The sequence below is a fragment of the Panicum virgatum genome, chromosome 1K (genome assembly GCF_016808335.1).
Source record: "Panicum virgatum strain AP13 chromosome 1K, P.virgatum_v5, whole genome shotgun sequence".
In the NCBI taxonomy this organism is placed as follows: domain Eukaryota; kingdom Viridiplantae; phylum Streptophyta; class Magnoliopsida; order Poales; family Poaceae; genus Panicum; species Panicum virgatum.
In genome coordinates, this window is record NC_053136.1 from 42,768,951 (window position 1) to 42,784,399 (window position 15,449).

A 15,449-nucleotide genomic window follows, 5' to 3' on the forward strand; every position below is an offset into this window, starting at 1 on the left:
CTTGCAACTGTATTGTATCAAACTGTCTACGATTAGTGAATCTGACTATCTGACTATGCTATTGCTTATGTGTGTCACATGCACGATATAATCAAGTTAGAAGAGGTAATAGTCGACGTACAGTTATCATGAACAATCAACCTTGGTTTTTTTTTTATTTGATTCAAAAACAATCATACTATAACATACATGAACATGATCCATCAGCCAAGCAAGGCGTTTGATTTTAGTTATATGTGAAGCGGGTTGTGCCTTGTATGAACATTCACTCCAATAAATAATACAATATATTGTGCCAGTAAATACTGGATGCAACTATATGACAGACTCTGATACTCTCATCTAAATCTGAAGGGAACTATGTGTTCCTTAAAGAAAATGGGAAAGACAGCATAAATAAAATGGGAAACGCAGCATAGTTCTTATTAATTGAAACATCCGGGTGACATGCATCCTAGATTCCTAAGAGTCCTTGAACGCTCGCTGCTATTCGCATATATAATTAGCGTGGCAAGTAGATCGAGGACTCAAATTCATGCTCCAGACTGTACCCGGAGACCCCTTGAGATGTCATGTGAGCAGCATTGGTACGTGCATGCAGATTCCCAGAATTGGGGCCTAACAAAGGCTCAATATCTTCATCATTTCTAGGCAAATTCTGTGCTTTTCTCAGCATTTTAGATCTCAGGAACTGCAACCTCATCTCTACTTCTTTCATAGTTGGCCTCTGTCCTCCTTTGGACCTTAAGCATGCTTCAGTAAGTGAGGCAATATCATTGATCTCTTCTTGGTCTGCTTCTTCCATGATACGTGAGTCCATTATCTCCATAAGAGCCCCTTCTTGAAGCCCTTCAATGAAGAAATGAGACAAGTTTTCTTTCACCCCTAAATTGTTGATAAAAATTGGTTTTTTTGTTGTCAAAAGCTCCACAAGTATCACTCCAAAACTGTATACATCACTCTTCTCGGTTAGTTCACCGGTATGATAATACTCTGGATCCAAGTAACCGAATGTTCCTTGCACAATAGTAACCACATGAGTTTCATCAATTGAAAGGGACCTTGAAGCACCAAAATCCGAAACCTTTGCGGTGAAGTTGTCATCCAGGAGTATATTGGAAGACTTCACATCTCTATGGAAAATTGGAATTTCAGCAGCCGAGTGTAGATAAGCAAGTGCCCCTGCGGCTTCCATTGCGATCCTTATACGATCATCCCATGATAACAAACATTTTGTTGTAGTATCTTTGTGAAGAAGGTCACATAGTGTGCCATTTGATATGAATTCATAGACTAGCAATGGTACCTCATCTTCTAGACAACAACCAAAAAGTTTCACCACATTGCGGTGTATGATTTGAGACAAAATAGCAACTTCATTGATAAACTGGTCTATCTCTGTTTGCTCCACTATTTTGGATTTTTTAATAGCCACCACGCACTGATCTGATAGAATCCCTTTATACACTGTGCCATGTCCTCCACAACCAAGGACACGTGTAGCATCAAAGTTGTTGGTTGCCTCCTCTAGTTCCTCCAAGGAGAATATCTTCATTTTGTTTGTAGTGTTTTCATTCGAAATTAATTGTTCCAAAAGTAGACCTTGATTTTTCTTGAAGTATTCTCTTCGGATTCTCCTTTGGATGCCTTTCTTCCACTTACTGGTGAGTACGATCGCACTTACTGCAAGACTTATGGAGCCAAGGCCACAAGCAACCCCAATTGCTATACCTGCATCCATTAAATATCTACATGAGTATTTTTGTGAATTCAAATTCCAATTATGGAGATAATAAAATGACTTACCAATAATTAGATTATGCTGCTTAGCTGACATGACACATTTATATTTTGTTGGATCATAAACTTTTCCATGTGAGCACCTTGTACAATTGAAGCCTCCCTCAAAATTGTGGCATGTTCCATTGCATTTGTTTGGAATAGCGCACTCATCAATGTCTGTACCAATATGAATAGTTGCGTCATATACATGGTGTGGTGGAAATGAAATAATGTGTTTATATTTAATTTCTCCAAAAAATAGTATGATGCGTGTGACCTTGTAGAACTTCTAGTCACTACTAGAAAAAAAGGCCATTTGTTCCGGGTAGAATGGGCCATCAGTTCTGGTTTTGCAATCGGTACTGTGAATCCAAGACTAAAAGTCTCGGTCTTCATCACCAGGTAAATAACCTGGTACTAAAAGGATACCGGGTGGTGTTTCCAAGGGGCGTCAATGGGTGACTCTTAGGGGCACCTTCAATCTTCTTTAGTTCAAAATTTTGTACTACTTCTCCAAAATAATTTAAAAAATTAGTACAATATTTGGAACTAAAGAGGGTTGGAGGTGCCCCTAAGGGTTACCCATTGGCACCCCTAGTGTTTCCAGCCAGTACCAAAGTGTACTAGCTTAAAAAATAAAAAAAATACTTCGAACGCCAATGGAGGCCCACACGTGCGTTGCAACCGATGCTGCAAAGCTAAGACTAAAAGTATTGGTCTTGGTCACCAGGTAAATAACCCGATAATAAAAGGATCCTTTGGTACCAGTGGTGTTTCCACTAGGTACCAAAACATACAAGTTTAATAAAATTAAAAAATTACTTCAAACTCCGATGAAGACCCACACGCGTGATGTCGCAATAAGTCACAAGTCACGCAAATTTTTTCACACAAAATATGCGCAGGTACGGTGCGAGGATTCTAACTTGTGACCACTTGGCTTGCATAGTACCTCCTTACCATGATCTCACCTATACATCACTTGTGATGGGAAGACCCTTTAGTACTGGGTGATAACGTCAACCAGTACTAAAGGCTATACATTAGTATATAGTGGTGTTACCAATCGGTACTCATGTGGGTGGAGGCATTAGTACCGGGTGGTGACACCAACCGGTACTCATGTGTAGGTTTTAGTACATACCAGCTAAAAGGTCCCTGGACATTTCCATCATCTCCAAAAATATCGGTGGGAAGAAGACCTGGTACTAATTCTACAATTAGTATTAGGTTTTCTTCCTACCCGTATTTTTGAGGTAGACCAATAGTATGTTTTCTAGTAGTGGGTGGTGGAAGTAGATGCGCGAGAATTCTAAATTACTCGAAATAACATTGCACCGTGTGTACTGTTGCATTAATCATAAGTGAATGGTTGAAAAATTAGATACTTAGCGCAAATAAGATTTAAGAGATAGAAATATGACCTGTACAACTGTTTTGCAGGTACGGATTTCCTTGGAAGCCATTAGAACACCTGCAGAGATAGCCTAGCTTGACATCTAGGCAGTAACTGTTGTTACTGACGCACGCATATGTAGCGTCGCTTAGCCTAGCTTGTTCACAAGTCAAGTTTGCAACAACCCAGTTTATTTTTATTTCTTCCTGAGAGAAATCAAAAATATCATCCGTGAGATCCATAATATAATATACTGTGGCCGTATGGACTAGCCTTTCCATATTGTTGGAGCCTGTGTCGTTTAGCATGTTGCTAACAGCCAGAAACCCATCAAGTGATATATCAGTCACACGGTATTGTGCATACGGAGGACGGTCAAGAATAATGACATTACTTGATGTCTGGTTGAGTCGAAAGATCTCGTTTGCGAAACAACCTTCTTCAATCCCAAATGGGAACGGAATGGTGATGTTTCCACATGATCTCGTGCAGGTCCCTCTGGGCCTTGGATTATAAGCTGCTTCATGGCAAACAAAAGTGAGGAATTAGAAATAAATCAAAACATACTAATAAAGCATTCGAATCACTTCTTACAAGGCAATATATCAGGTGCCAATTTTGTGACCAGCGTGTGCTTTAATAATTCAGATCATAATATACTCCCTATAATTTATAAGTCATTCCAAGAATCTTGGAGAGCCAAAGTTTTTTATGTTTGACTAAATTTATATGACAAAATAATAATATTTATGATACCAATTAAGTATCATTAGATTCTTTGTTAGCTATATTTTTATAGTGCACCTATTTGATGTCACAAATCTTTATATTTCTCTCTATAATTTTGGTCAAACTTTGATATGGTTTGACTCTCCAAGATTTTTGAAATAACTTATAATTTGGAACGGAGGGAGTATATATTAACTGACAATAACTCGTAGGGAGACAAGCAGAGGAAGCAACAAGATGTGTACCTTCCATGCAGCCATTTGCAACGTAAGGGTTGCCATGCCTGTAGTTAGGGCAGAAGCAACTGTAGCCGCCATATACTCGATCCTCGCAGTTGCTTTCATTATTACACGCATAGCTGTCCTTGTTCAGTCGGCCACTCTCACAGCTTGGTTGATCCGTGATGACAGTCTGAAGATATACATCTTCCAGATTGCTGGAATTTACCCAACTCGAGTAAAGATCATTTGTGTAGAAATTATAATACTCTGATAGAATAACCTTAACAGTAGGGAGCACTTCATCAGTCTCTGCTCCTGCCCCATCATGGCGAACAAGTTTGAGCCAAAAGGATTGTAGGCCCTGTCGTAACCAGATGCTGCAGCAGCCATTATTCCCTCGGCAGTAGCCCTCCACATCTGAATCCTTCATGGTCTCTCTGCTGTACACGCAAGTACTTGTGCAAGCACCGAAGAGAATGGTGGTATTATATCTAAATACATAGAGGTCAACATTGCAGCCCACAACGTACAAATAGTTTCCTCTGAGCATGACACCCTTAGCAGGGGTCTCCCATGTCTTAATGTAGGTGTCCATACCTCGGTTCATGGTGATGTTGAAACCAAAAGGAGAAGCCCTGGCTGTATTGCCGCCATCATATCTAGATATAGCAGTCATCTGAATGGTGCTGTTTCCTAATAAGAGCCTGGGAGGGCTAGTTGTGTTGTCGCAGGTGAGCTCGAAGCCTCGCCGGAAGCAGCCCTGTCCTATCCCGAAAGGGTAGGAGATTTTGACGTCCCCGCAGCGGGAGGGGCAGTGCGCCAGCGCCAGGGAGGCGTTGGAAGGGATTCGCGGCAGCCCGCTTGCGGTGGCTCCATGGACCACGGCCGGCGCTCGTGGCACAGCGACCAAGCAGACGAGCACAGCACAGATGCGAACCAGAATTCCGGTGGAGGGCATCGTTGTATGGGTGATCTGTGAGCTGCGTGTTTGTGTATCTGTGTTTGGCAGTGTTGAGGATCGATGGGTCGTAGTAATTAAATTGAGAGGCTGCATATGGTGTTGTGTACCGAATGCACTTATATACTAATGCTGTCCGGAAGACCTGAACTGAGACTGCAGTAGCATAATAAATTAATAATTAATAATAATGTTACGAAAACAAACGCGCTTGAAAGCGATCGCAGCATTTAGTCTATACATATATCTCGATCGCTACAGCAGCAGGGGTACTTGGATGGTAGAATTTGTTAGAGGCAATTGTGTTTTTACCCCTGTTTTGAATCCCAATTGTGATTTTACCTCTACTTTCTTTTACTTTACATTTTTACCTTTATTATTTGGAAACGAAGCCTCATTTTAACCCTACTCCGTGTACAGCACGTAACGGTGTCGAAGAAGATAATTTTACTCTTACGAATATATCCTTGTTTTCTTAGAATTTTATAAATGTACCCTTATTTGCCATTATATTTCAGCAGCATTTCAATAAAAATATAAATAATTCATGCTACAATCCCTCCTTACGACATTCAAAATGAAAAAAAAATCCAGCACTGTATTACCCCCCGCACCCATTGTCTCCGCGGCCACCGCTGCCCGCCCAGTCGCCCACTGCCCGGTAAGAGCATGAGCAAATGCTCTGCCTCAGTTTTGTTCCAATCTGTTCGAGAAAAAAAAGTATTGTTCCAATCCAATCGAATTCCAACCCCAGTAACCGGCCCAATTAAATCACTACTAATCGATCCCCCACATGTTGCGGCATCTTGGCGAGTTCCAAATCAGAGCGCGATGGTGAGGTGAGCCGCCGCCGCCGCTGGCTGTATCCCAGGCCGCTGCGAGCGCCGCGAGCTAGCTGCTGGCCGAGTGGCCTCGCACCCGCGGCGGCAAATTCAGCATCCACAGGAATCAAACAAGCTAGCCAGCGGAATCAAGCAAGCAAATTGGAGGAATCAATCAAGCAAGCAACGACGGGCCGACGTTGGCGGGGTTCCAGCTGAGCGCCCACACGCGAGCTCTTGCTGGCCGCGCCGCCGCTCGCTTCTCCACCCGTGCAGGCCGTAGCGGCCCGAGCTCGCCCCCGCCCCGCCCGAGCTCCGCGCCATGCACGCTGCCTGACTACGGCCTCGCATCGCGTCGCGCCGCCGCGGGCCTCGCAGCCTCGCTCCACCCTGCACCGGCCGCGTCTAGCCCACGTGCGCCGCTGGCCGGAATCGCTGGATAGGAACGGCACGATGGGGAGCAGGTGAGAGGGGAGGGGATTTAAGGGATAAGGGGCATTTTTGTCTTTTCACCATAGTATAAAGAGTTTTCTTATTTTTTAAATTCGCCAAATCCTTGGTACGGCTAACGGCCTCAAAACTAGGGGGAAACAGAGGCTTCAAAGTGAAACAGTAAGAGTAAAATCGCAAACAGAGTAAAATCAAGTGTAAAATCACAATTAAAGTTCAAAGTAGGAGCAAAACGCAATAAATCCAATTTGTTACGGACAAAGAACAGGAAACCGGGCCGCCAGGCGTATGGTCCAGGTAATTAAACTAGCGGTCATCATGCATGCATGGACCTCACTAGTTTTCCACCTGTAGACCGACCCAAGAAGGAACGGGACAGAATTTCCTACGAGCAAGCTTGGCATGATAGAATATGGTCAGCAGAGGTTCGCATCACATACCTGTGACTCACTAGAATGTATCCCGTTTTAAATTATAGACCGTTTGACTTTTTCAACTTCAAGTTTAACCATTCGTTTTATTTAAAAATTTATACAAAATAATATTTCTTTTAGTGTGACTTGCTTTATCAATACAAATTCTTCAAAAATAATTTAAATTTGACTATATTTACACAAATCTTTTGAGTAAGATAAGTGGTCAAATTTGATGTTGAAAAATTTAGAATGGGAGAGTACTACTAGAAATAGATTTGAAACATGTCGAGCTGCGTAGATCAAAACGCAAAGGTCAATGGCCTCATGCTAGGTTATTGATCGATCTCGACGAATTGGTCGATCGCCAGATCTAGAGAGCAGTATATATAGTATAGTGCAGTACAGGGACAATGTACACGTAACACGTTGCTGCTCTCGAACGACACATATTTCATACACAATAAAATCCCAAAAGAAAAGTATTTTGTACGCACGTGAGGGTTGATTTGTCGAGTGCGAGGAGTATAGCGGAACGTGGTTTTCCTCTCGAGGCGGACGGGCGATATATACAGTAGACCTCCGTCTCCCGAGGCTGCGGATGCAGCCGTCGCCAAGCACGCCAGCACGAAAGCCATGGCGCAAAGCTATCATTCTGGCCGAGTTCGTGTCATCGTGTGTTCTTGCTTGGTGTTGGTGTTCCGGGCTACTTACGGGAACTATACGCCTCCTCTAATATGCAACACAAGGTTCTGTGTGCATGCATAGATGCTGTATAAAGACATCCCTGGTGAAGTTGCTGGAGTTTTTTATATGTATACTATTATAAAAATTGGCCCTGACGTTCATATCACTAAAAAGTTCAGATTTTTTTTTATGTCCATACCATTCCGTCCATCTGCAGTTAAAAATTAACAGATTCTTTGTCCTGACAGGTGGGCTCATATATAGAATTGACCATCCTACCCCTGTACCTCTACTCCTCTCTCTGCGGTGCTGGAACTAGCTGGTCTGGAGCCGCTGGGCTGGAGGAGACGTTCCAGACAGACCCCAGCCAGGCAGCCAGCCATGGTGGCCACGGAGGAGACAGCGCTCACGACGACAAGGACGCGCGCGCTGCGCCGGAGAGGTGACCGCGGGGCTAGCCGAACGGGAGGGTAGGGAGCGGGGCCGGAGAGGACAATGACCTGGTCCATCCCGAGTGCAGGACGCCGCCGCCGGTGGAGGGCAGGGCGCCGCCGCGGGCGCAGGGCGCCGACGGCGCAGACGAGCTGTGGGCGCAGGGCGCCGCGGCAGACGAGTCGTGGCCACGGTGTAGGGTCAAGATGGCGGACTAGAGGGGGGTGAATAGTCCTTTCTAAAACTAATTGCGCCGGCTAACCGAAACTTATGCGGAATTGAAACTATTCGCTTAGCCACGACTTCACCATCCACCACATTTGAGGGCAAATAAATTTAAAATTGCATGTCATCCAATTTCTCCACCGTGCAAAGTGTGTGCCATCAAAAATGTGTGGACACTCAACATCTAGCCCATAAGTCGCCATCCTCTCGGGTCGGTAAGGACCACAAATGAGAGACCTCGGCTCTGATACCACTTGTAGGGTCGAGATGGCGGACTAGAGGGGGGGTGAATAGTCCTTTCTAAAACTAATTGCGCCGGCTAACCGAAACTTATGCGGAATTGAAACTATTCGCTTAGCCAAGACTTCACCCCTCTAACTATGACTCTAAGTCATCTCCAAAAAGATCCTACACAAAGCAAATAGAGTGCCAAGCTAGCAAGAGCTCTCCTAACAATTCTAATGTCAAACCACACAAGTCTAAGCACTAGTACTTCACAAATCGGGGGAGCTCCTATACAATTCTAATGAGCAAAAGCACAAAGCCAAACCTAAGCTCACTAGATGCTCAAGGACAAAGATACACAATCCAAATCCAAGAGCTCAACTTGCTTAGCTACACAATCTAAGCAAGAGCAACTAATTAATCTACACAAGCTAACTAGTTACACTAGAGAGCAACTACACAAGCACAAGATATAGATGAATGTAAATACAAGGCTTGTGATTTGGAGAATGCAAACCACCGAGAAGAGTAGACAAAATTGACACGGTGATTTTTATCCCGAGGTTCACTTGGTTTCCACCAAGCTAATCCCCGTTGAGACAAGCTCCAAGGTTGCCGCCGATCCTCTTGCTAGTGGTGACTCTCAAGTCACACTCTCTCACGTGGAGTGCTCACACCGAGCTCTAGCACATGATATCTTCAATTAAGCATCTTCAATGACTCTAGATAACCACTTCTATGTTGGCCTTTCAAGCACCTTGCTTGTCAATCCCACTCTTGGGCGGCTCGCCTTTCTCTAGAGAGAAGTGATCTCTCAAAGAACCATTCTTGACACTCACTTGAAATGAATTTGGTTGATTGATCAAACAATGGACTTGTCATAATGAGTAATTTTGGAGTCTGCTCTAAGTCCTTTTTTTTCTACTTGAGGTTGGTCTTGATTCTCGACTTGAGTACCAAAAGTGTGCCAAAAATACTTCTCAATTAAATGGACTCGTACCCAATACTCGTCATGCTTCTAGATCATTTCAAAACCAAACTTAGGTTCCTCAGTCACTTGTAAAGATAATTCCAACTTGAGGACCTTTGTAGCTCATGATAAGTCTAGCTGACAGGATCCTCCTGAAAACAGCAAGAGCGGACGGTCCGCTTTCCTTGGGCGGACTGTCCGCTGTATACATTCGGTGCATCTGGCGGACCGTCAGCGGTCCATGGGCGGACTGTTCGCTCTGCAATTTTCTGCTGATCAGAGCCTCTGGTGAAACACTTCATGAATGGCGGACCGTTCGCCTCTTACATGCGGACCGTCCGCGATACCAAATTTCAGACAGCCCAGAATTTTGCCAGCTTTCACAATTTGAACTTTGAATTGGGATTATTGCTCAAATAAAATTCCAAAAATCTCAAAACTAGTATGAACACCATCCAAAGACTCATATGAGTGAGTAAGAACGAGAAATCAAAAATAAAACAAGTAAAATCAAGAAAACTCATAAATAGCCCATAAAAGTTTTGAAAAATAAAAAATTTGAAGCAAAGAGTGCACATAAGAACCAAATGTCATATGTACTAGTTTTCAAGCCACATTTGAGAAGTAAATGACACTTAGCTCATTTTTCAATTTGCAAAAAGATTTTTCATCCAAAACCAAGATTTTAACACAAATAAATTTGCAAGCCATCAAATATTTTCAATGAATCACCCACAACATGATAATTGCACTTGTATGTTGAAAGCACTTTGGACTTCATAAGCTTGTCATGGCATTGGGTTGTTTATATGCAAAAAAAACTTCAATTCCTTGATTCAATCATAAGATCAAAAGTATGAATTTTATTTGAATCAAGCCTCCAATGCCTTTGGTACCTACACACATTCATTCACGTTTTGATGGTACCCAAACTAGGTTGGGTCCTCTCAAGTTAGGAGCAACATACTTTGGCAATGTCTTAGTATGAATATCGGGATGTTTTGCAATAGTAATAAATGAGGTATCATTGCCATCCTTTCTAAGTATAATATTTGCATCAATTGAAATAGGCTTAGAATTATTACCTAAGGGACATGAATAAGCCATGTGTCCCCTTTTCCGGCATAAGTAGCATCTTCTCTTTTGTTGAGCATTTTCTTCCTTACTCATTTGATGCTTCTCATTGCCTTGCTTCTCATTGTTTGCTTGAGCCTTCTTCTCAAGCTTGTTTGGGCAACCCGAAGCTAGGTGACCCAATATTGCACAACTATAGCACTTGATGTGAGCATGTGGATTCTTCTCCTGAATCTTGTTCTTGCTCAACATCTTGGCATCTTGAATATGAGTTGGATGCCTTGCTCTTGCCTTGCCACCCCTTCTTGTTCTCTTTTTCATCATCTTCAAGTCATCAACTTGATCATCATGGTTGCTCTTGACTTGAGGTTGGTGTGCCTTCTCTTGCTCAACTTGTGGCTTTGATTGAGGTTCTTGTTGCTTCACCAATTGCTTGGTTGGGCACATTGAGGTGAGGTAACCCCAAGTGTGGCACTTGAAGCATTTGACATGTTTAAGCTTCTCTTCTTCCTTCTTCAACTTAAGCTTTTCTTTGTTGGGGCAACCATTTGCAAGATGTCCCATCTCATGGCATTGAAAGCACATGAAATGAGATAGCTTCATTTCTTCTTGTTTCTTCATCTTCCTATTATATTTATTCTTGCCCCATTTCTTGCCTTTGGATTTGCTCTTGTTGGAACCAATGCCACTCATGTCACCGAAACTTCTTTGATTTTTTTATTATGCTTTCATGGGTGACTTTTGATTTTGTCCACCTCTCTATCATGTTGCTCAAATACTTCACTTCATTTTTAAGTTCATTGTTCTCCTTCAAGAGTTTAGTCTCACAAGGCATAGAAGTAGTACAAGCATCTAATTGTGAAGAACATGGCATAGATAATAGATCATCACATGAGGTGGATACATGCTTCTTGCCTACATCACAAGGGTTAGCAATATTTTGCAATTGATCCTTTGATCCATGTGATGAGCTCTCACTAGTTTTAATTCCTTTACTAGAAAATTTGTTAGTGAGTAAAGCATGGTCTAGTACCAAATTCTCATGAGCAACACTAAGCTCCTCATGAATCAATTTTAGCTCCTCATGTGAACAACTCATGACATAAAGTAGATGTTTTTGTTGTTCACATGTGTCTTTGAGAAATAAATTTTCTTTTTCTAATTTGGTTGTTTTGGCTAATACTTTCTCAAATAATTTGGTTATGCTAGCATGTCTACTCAAGAGCTCATTATATGAATTAAGATCAATCACATTGCAATTTGATACCTTTGTGTCACCTTGTGATATGAAGCAATGTGGCGATGGAGATGAGCTTGACGTAGCAATATCATCCGTGCATGAGCCAACTTGTTCATCAAGTGTGCTTGGAGTAGAATCATAATTTGCAACACTTGAATCATCATCATCATCAATCATGTCAAGTGAACTCATTGTAGATTGATTATCATCATCATCACTTGACCATGAGATGGATCAATCTTCCACAACCACCATGTCATGGATGTGCTCATCATCCTCATGCACTTCCTCCTTGGTCTTATAATCATCATGATCATCGGAGGCCGCCCCATATTTCTCATTTAGATAACTCCAAATCTCATGGGCGGTTTCCTTGTCCATGATCTCACCAAGAATGCAATTATGCAAAGATCTAAACAAGATGTTACTAGCTTGGATGTCTAGATCTAGGCATTTCTCTTGTGTTGGAGTTAGATTTCCTTCATCTAACACATGAGAAAAATCTACATCCACCATCCACCACATTTGAGGGCAAATAAATTTAAAATTGCATGTCATCCAATTTCTCCACCGTGCAAAGTGTGTGCCATCAAAAATGTGTGGACACTCAACATCTAGCCCATAAGTCGCTATCCTCTCGGGTCGGTAAGGACCACAAATGAGAGACATCGGCTCTGATACCACTTGTAGGGTCGAGATGGCGGACTAGAGGGGGGGTGAATAGTCCTTTCTAAAACTAATTGCGCCGGCTAACCGAAACTTATGCGGAATTGAAACTATTCGCTTAGCCAAGACTTCACCCCTCTAACTATGACTCTAAGTCATCTCCAAAAGGATCCTACACAAAGCAAATGGAGTGCCAAGCTAGCAAGAGCTCTCCTAACAATTTTAATGTCAAACCACACAAGTCTAAACACTAGTACTTCACAAATCGGGGGAGCTCCTACACAATTCTAATGAGCAAAAGCACAAAACCAAACCTAAGCTCACTAGATGCTCAAGGACAAGGATACACAATCCAAATCCAAGAGCTCAACTTGCTTAGCTACACAATCTAAGCAAGAGCAACTAATTAAGCTACACAAGCTAACTAGTTACACTAAAGAGCAACTACACAAGCACAAGATATAGATGAATGTAAATACAAGGCTTGTGATTTGGAGAATGCAAACCACCGAGAAGAGTAGACAAAATTGACACGGTGATTTTTATCCCGAGGTTTACTTGGTTGCCACCAAGCTAATCCCCGTTGAGACAAGCTCCAAGGTTGCCGCCGATCCTCTTGCTAGTGGTGACTCTCAAGTCACACTCTCCCACGTGGAGTGCTCACACCGAGCTCTAGCACATGATCCGGTCGAACCACTTGTTGCTCTTCACGTCTCGCTCAACTAGAGTTGCTCTTCGCGGCTCCTTGGGGTGAGCACAATACCCCTCACAATCTCTTCTCCGGAGCACCGCACAATCTTCTTACGGGCTTCAACGGAGCCTCTTGCCACCAAGCCGTCTAGGAGGTGGCAACCTCCAAGAGTAACAAGCACGCCGGTTTGCAACACGATCACCTAGTGCCACTCGATGCAATCTCTCAAAGCAATCGCACTAGAATCGCTCTCTCGATCGATCGGATGATTACTATCAAGTTAGAGTGAGTAGAGGGCTTTCAAGCACTCTCACACATGGACACCAAGTCCCCAAGGTGCTCAGCAACCTCAAATGGCCGGCCACACCCTCTATTTATAGAGGGAGACCACAAACTAGCCGTTACACTCAAATCCCGTGAAAACAGAGTTTTCGCGGTCTGTCCGCCTCACAGAGACCGGACCATCCGCCATTCAAAACCAACGGCTAGAACTGCAATGATTATGTGTCAGAGTCGACCGTTAGAGCCCCGGGCGGACTGTCCGCACCCCTGGGGCGGACCGTCCGCGGTTCAAAACTTCGAACCAACCGATTTGCAAACGTCTCTGACTAAATCTGGAAGTGACCGGCGGACTGTCCGCTCCCCAGGGGCGGACCGTCCGCCGTTCAAAAGGTCAGCACACATAGAAACCGCAGTGTTTCTGTCCCAGAATTTTCAGTAGGAGGCGGACCGTCCGCAGTACAATTTGGACACCCAAGACAGAACTACCAAGTTTCTGTGCCCGTTTCATCTTTTAAAGGCGGACCGTCCGCCCTCATGGACCGGACGGTCTGCAGTTCATTTTGGACCACCAACAGAGCCAAAAACGGTTCTGTTCGAGCTCATCCGAGATAACGGCGGACCGTCCGCCCCAAGGAGCGGACCGTCCACAGGTCTATTTCCAGCAGAAATGTACCTCGGTAAAACGGCCATATCTCTTAGCTCCAATGTCCAAATTTGGTGATCTTGGACTCTATGGAAAGCTTATTCAGAGGGCTACACAACCCAACTGAATATTTGATCCAAAACACAATGGATAAAAGCAGTATTTCACTCCAAGAGCCAACCTAATCTTCGAAGAACACCGAAAAGCCTTTCTTGCTTCCCCAAGTTGATAAACATCAACTCCAACTCTTTCTCCTTTGCAAATATACCAACACCACCACGTGAACAACACCATGTGCATGTGTGTTAGCATTTCAAAATCATTTTCAAAGAATTTTCACTTGATCTCACCACGCCACTCGATCCTAGCAACATCGCAATGTTAGATCGCTCAAGTAGCACTAGATGACCGATATGCAAACAAGTTTGCCCCTCTTGATAGTACGGCCATCTATCCTAAATCCGGTCATGCACTTCTCTACACAACCTTTGACCGGTGAAATGAAATGCCCTACAAGTCATACCTTTGTCTTGCGCATTCCATTTCATCTTCCCAAATGTTGATGCCACACAAGCACCAAACTCCATCAAGCCTTTTGATCATCATCATGAGTCAACACTTGGCTTGATCTTCCTTGAATGATATGATCCACTCCATATCATCACATGACCTCTTTGGTCCATCAATCTTGACCTTGCTCGCTCTTCACCGTTGCCTCGGTCCATCGGCGCCAAATCTTGCCCAAGCTTCACCGCCTCGCGGTCCCTCGCTTCAAAGCCTTGACTTGCCCTTCTCCATTGCAACCGGTCCATCAAGCCAAGTCTTGTCTTAATCTTCTCCACTTTGGTCACATAACTCCATGTCATGTCTCATATGCAATGAGCTCCTCGATCACACTATATGAGCATAGCATCAACCCTTAGCCATTTCTCATCCATGGCACATGTTGCTCATACTAGTGTATTTGTGTGGACTAATCTCCTGTGTATCTCGATATAAACACTTATTAGTCCACCTAAGTTGTCACTCAATTACCAAAACCAAACAAGGGCGCTGGACGCCGCCGGGCAGATCATCGCGACGATCTATAAAAATCAACCTGCACACTATATAATGATTGTAAAGTGCCTCAGGGTACTTTCAGGTACTTATTCTCTTGATTTTTTTCTGGCCATTGATCTATAAAAATTAAATTAAATCAGTATTTGGTCCCACTCTTTTTGGTACTTAATCCCATATTTTGAAAGAACCAGGCACTTTACCCTAGGTACTTCTGGGTACTTCCTACCTTCACCACCGTATAATTTTATCAGATGGACAACTTCTATTTCTTTCAATTGTTGTAAAATTTCTCATGATGATATGCTTCTTTAATTTCCATGATTTTACTGGTGGAACGGGAAACATCCCGTCACCCTTTACTTGCACTCTATATATATGCTCTGCTCATCAGCTAAGCTAAACCTTTCCATGCATCCAATTAACAAACCTCACCAGGGGGTAAAACTTTTCTTTTTTTAAAAAAATAATCACCGGCCAGGGGT

The 15,449-nt window shown here is 43.3% G+C and overlaps 1 protein-coding gene across 2 annotated transcripts; it reads right to left on the reverse strand.

The window, feature by feature from the left end:
* Positions 1 to 249: 249 nt before the first annotated feature.
* LOC120709675 (putative wall-associated receptor kinase-like 16) lies at positions 250 to 5,180 on the reverse strand. Of its 2 annotated transcripts, XM_039995354.1 has the most exons (5): positions 4,726 to 5,178; positions 4,153 to 4,619; positions 3,207 to 3,695; positions 1,807 to 1,959; positions 250 to 1,731 (listed from the first exon to the last, which is right to left on the reverse strand). In XM_039995354.1, the coding sequence occupies exons 2-5, from the start codon at positions 4,556 to 4,558 to the stop codon at positions 503 to 505; spliced, it is 2,277 nt and encodes a 758-aa protein (XP_039851288.1). In that variant the 5' UTR covers positions 4,559 to 4,619; positions 4,726 to 5,178; the 3' UTR covers positions 250 to 502. The 2 variants fall into 2 exon arrangements, with proteins under 2 accessions (XP_039851288.1, XP_039851282.1); XM_039995348.1 differs by having other exon boundaries at positions 4,153 to 5,180.
* Positions 5,181 to 15,449: the final 10,269 nt, after the last annotated feature.

Coding starts and splice junctions, on each gene's coding strand:
- LOC120709675 (XM_039995348.1), bottom strand. CDS start 5,086: ATGCCCTCCACCGGAATTCTGGTTCGCATCTGTGCTGTGCTCGTCTGC. Junction 3,696..4,152: donor TGCAAATGGCTGCATGGAAG/GTACACATCTTG, acceptor GCCATGAAGCAG/CTTATAATCCAAGGCCCAGA. Junction 1,960..3,206: donor CCTGCAAAACAGTTGTACAG/GTCATATTTCTA, acceptor ATATTGGTACAG/ACATTGATGAGTGCGCTATT.